Raw genomic sequence first — 1,761 nt, forward strand, 5'->3', positions numbered from 1 at the left:
GTTTTATCTCTCTGTGGCCGAGCTGGTTTCCAAACTCACTCGCTGTTGAATTGTTGCCTCTTTTCATCTCGACCCGATAGGTGTCGCCCGGTGGGGTCCGCACCCCCTAGTGATGCCACTGGGTGGCGGAGGATGCTGACACACAGACGCGGGAGAGCTACGGAAGGAGCAGCGGAGCGGTGCACGGACAAAGTTCATTCACTTGCGCGCACAAAGAGGATGTATGTGGACGTTTGCACGACTCATATTTTTTTTTATAAAAATGAATACATTTTTGCTGAAATACTGAAAAAAAATGTTTATGTGAATTTTCTGATTCGAACATTTTTTTTTGTTATAATTCGAATAGCATTCGTATATCGAACCATCGTTTGACAGCACTAGTTTCACTTATTTACACGATCAAACTGGAATCTAACACTGGTGCGTGTCCCCATCATAGTATATTGTAGCACATCTCCGAATTCATGGGCAGATCCCTCCTGAAGTAGGTGTCTTCCGTTGGGTAGGTGCAGGGATAGTCTGTGGGACCTTGGTACGTGCCGTGGTACGGGTCGAACTCCGGGGCGGAGCTCTCCTGCGGGCCCCCCCAGCAGTACTGAAGGCAGTAACAGTCCTGGAAGCCGCAGTGCTGGGAGTGCTGGGAGTGCTGGGAGTGCTGGGAGTGCTGGGAGTGCTGGGAGTGCTGGGAGTGGCCCGGGTGGGTCAGGCCTTGGAAGCTGGAGTCCATCCTGGTGGGCGAGTCGTAGCAGGAGGAGGAGGAGGAGGAGAAGGACTCCTGCGGGGAATAGCTGTTGTGGTCCATCGGGAGTTTGAGGCAGTCTTCAGGCGAGGACGGAGTCTGGAATGATTTTTTTTTTTTCATTAAATAAAAAAATAATAATAATAAGATTGGGAAAAAAAACATCTTATTGTTCACATAATACCACCCATACTATTGCACCCATGGGGCGTGTTTCCTATCCAGACTATAAAGCGCACCTTTCCAGGTTAAACTGTACAGTGGAGGCCATTAAACTGGCTACATTGATGTGCGGGCCCGAATGTGGAGTGTGGAAGGGTGCTTTGAATTAAATAACTGAACAACTATTAACTAATACCAATATCGATTAACGAACAAAAAGAAAACACCAAAAAATTGCCTAAACCCCTCAAATAAAAGGAAGCCGTATTCTCTGCTGTCCCACCTATTGCCGTGTCAACCAATCACAATTTGCCCACTAAAACCTATAAATCCCTAGTTAAATGAAAACAACATTTTACAACATGTCACTTGTTCCTATGGTTGGACTAATGCGAGGAATACTTGATGGCTGACAGTAAACAAATACATAACAAACCTATGGCTACAGAGAAGCGGTATAAAAACAATCTGAGGGAATGGTATCCCCCCCCCGTGAAAATACAGTTAGAAGTTAAAAATGTGGATTCGTGTTTGTGCATTTTTGTGCATGTTGGAAAATCAAGGTAAAAAAAAAAAAATCCGGTCCCCTCAACAGAACGCGGTCGGATATTCCCCGGCGCGCACAGTCATTGCGCGCGTCATCACGCACGATCTCCGAAGTAAAACGACGACAAAACGAGCAAACGGAAAAAGACGCCTCACCATGACGCCGCGGGTGTAGTACTCCGCCTCGGGGGAGAGCTGCGCGTGGCTCCAGCCGCCAGGGGGCTGCGGCGACGCGCAGTGGTCGGGGTCGGTGCCGTAGTTACCGGCCAGGATCAGGTCCAGGCACTGGTGGTGGCTGAAGAGGCTCTCCT

General features: G+C 48.6%; 1 protein-coding gene across 1 annotated transcript in view; it reads right to left on the reverse strand.

Annotated features, from left to right (window-relative positions):
* Positions 1–245: 245 nt before the first annotated feature.
* The window catches only part of linc.pou2af1 (lnc RNA pou2af1), a gene marked incomplete at its 5' end in the record, with an annotated part of 5,704 nt that continues 4,188 nt past the window's right edge, over positions 246–1,761 (reverse strand). The window contains 2 exons of the mRNA XM_080006761.1: positions 246–841; positions 1,607–1,761. The exon at positions 1,607–1,761 is cut by the window's right edge and continues 60 nt beyond it. Of these exons, the coding sequence (XP_079862887.1) occupies positions 437–841; positions 1,607–1,761 (560 nt within the window). The 3' untranslated portion in view covers positions 246–436. The remainder of the gene's footprint in view (positions 842–1,606) is intronic.

The sequence above is a fragment of the Zeus faber genome (genome assembly GCF_960531495.2).
Source record: "Zeus faber genome assembly, chromosome: 9".
NCBI lineage: Eukaryota > Metazoa > Chordata > Actinopteri > Zeiformes > Zeidae > Zeus > Zeus faber.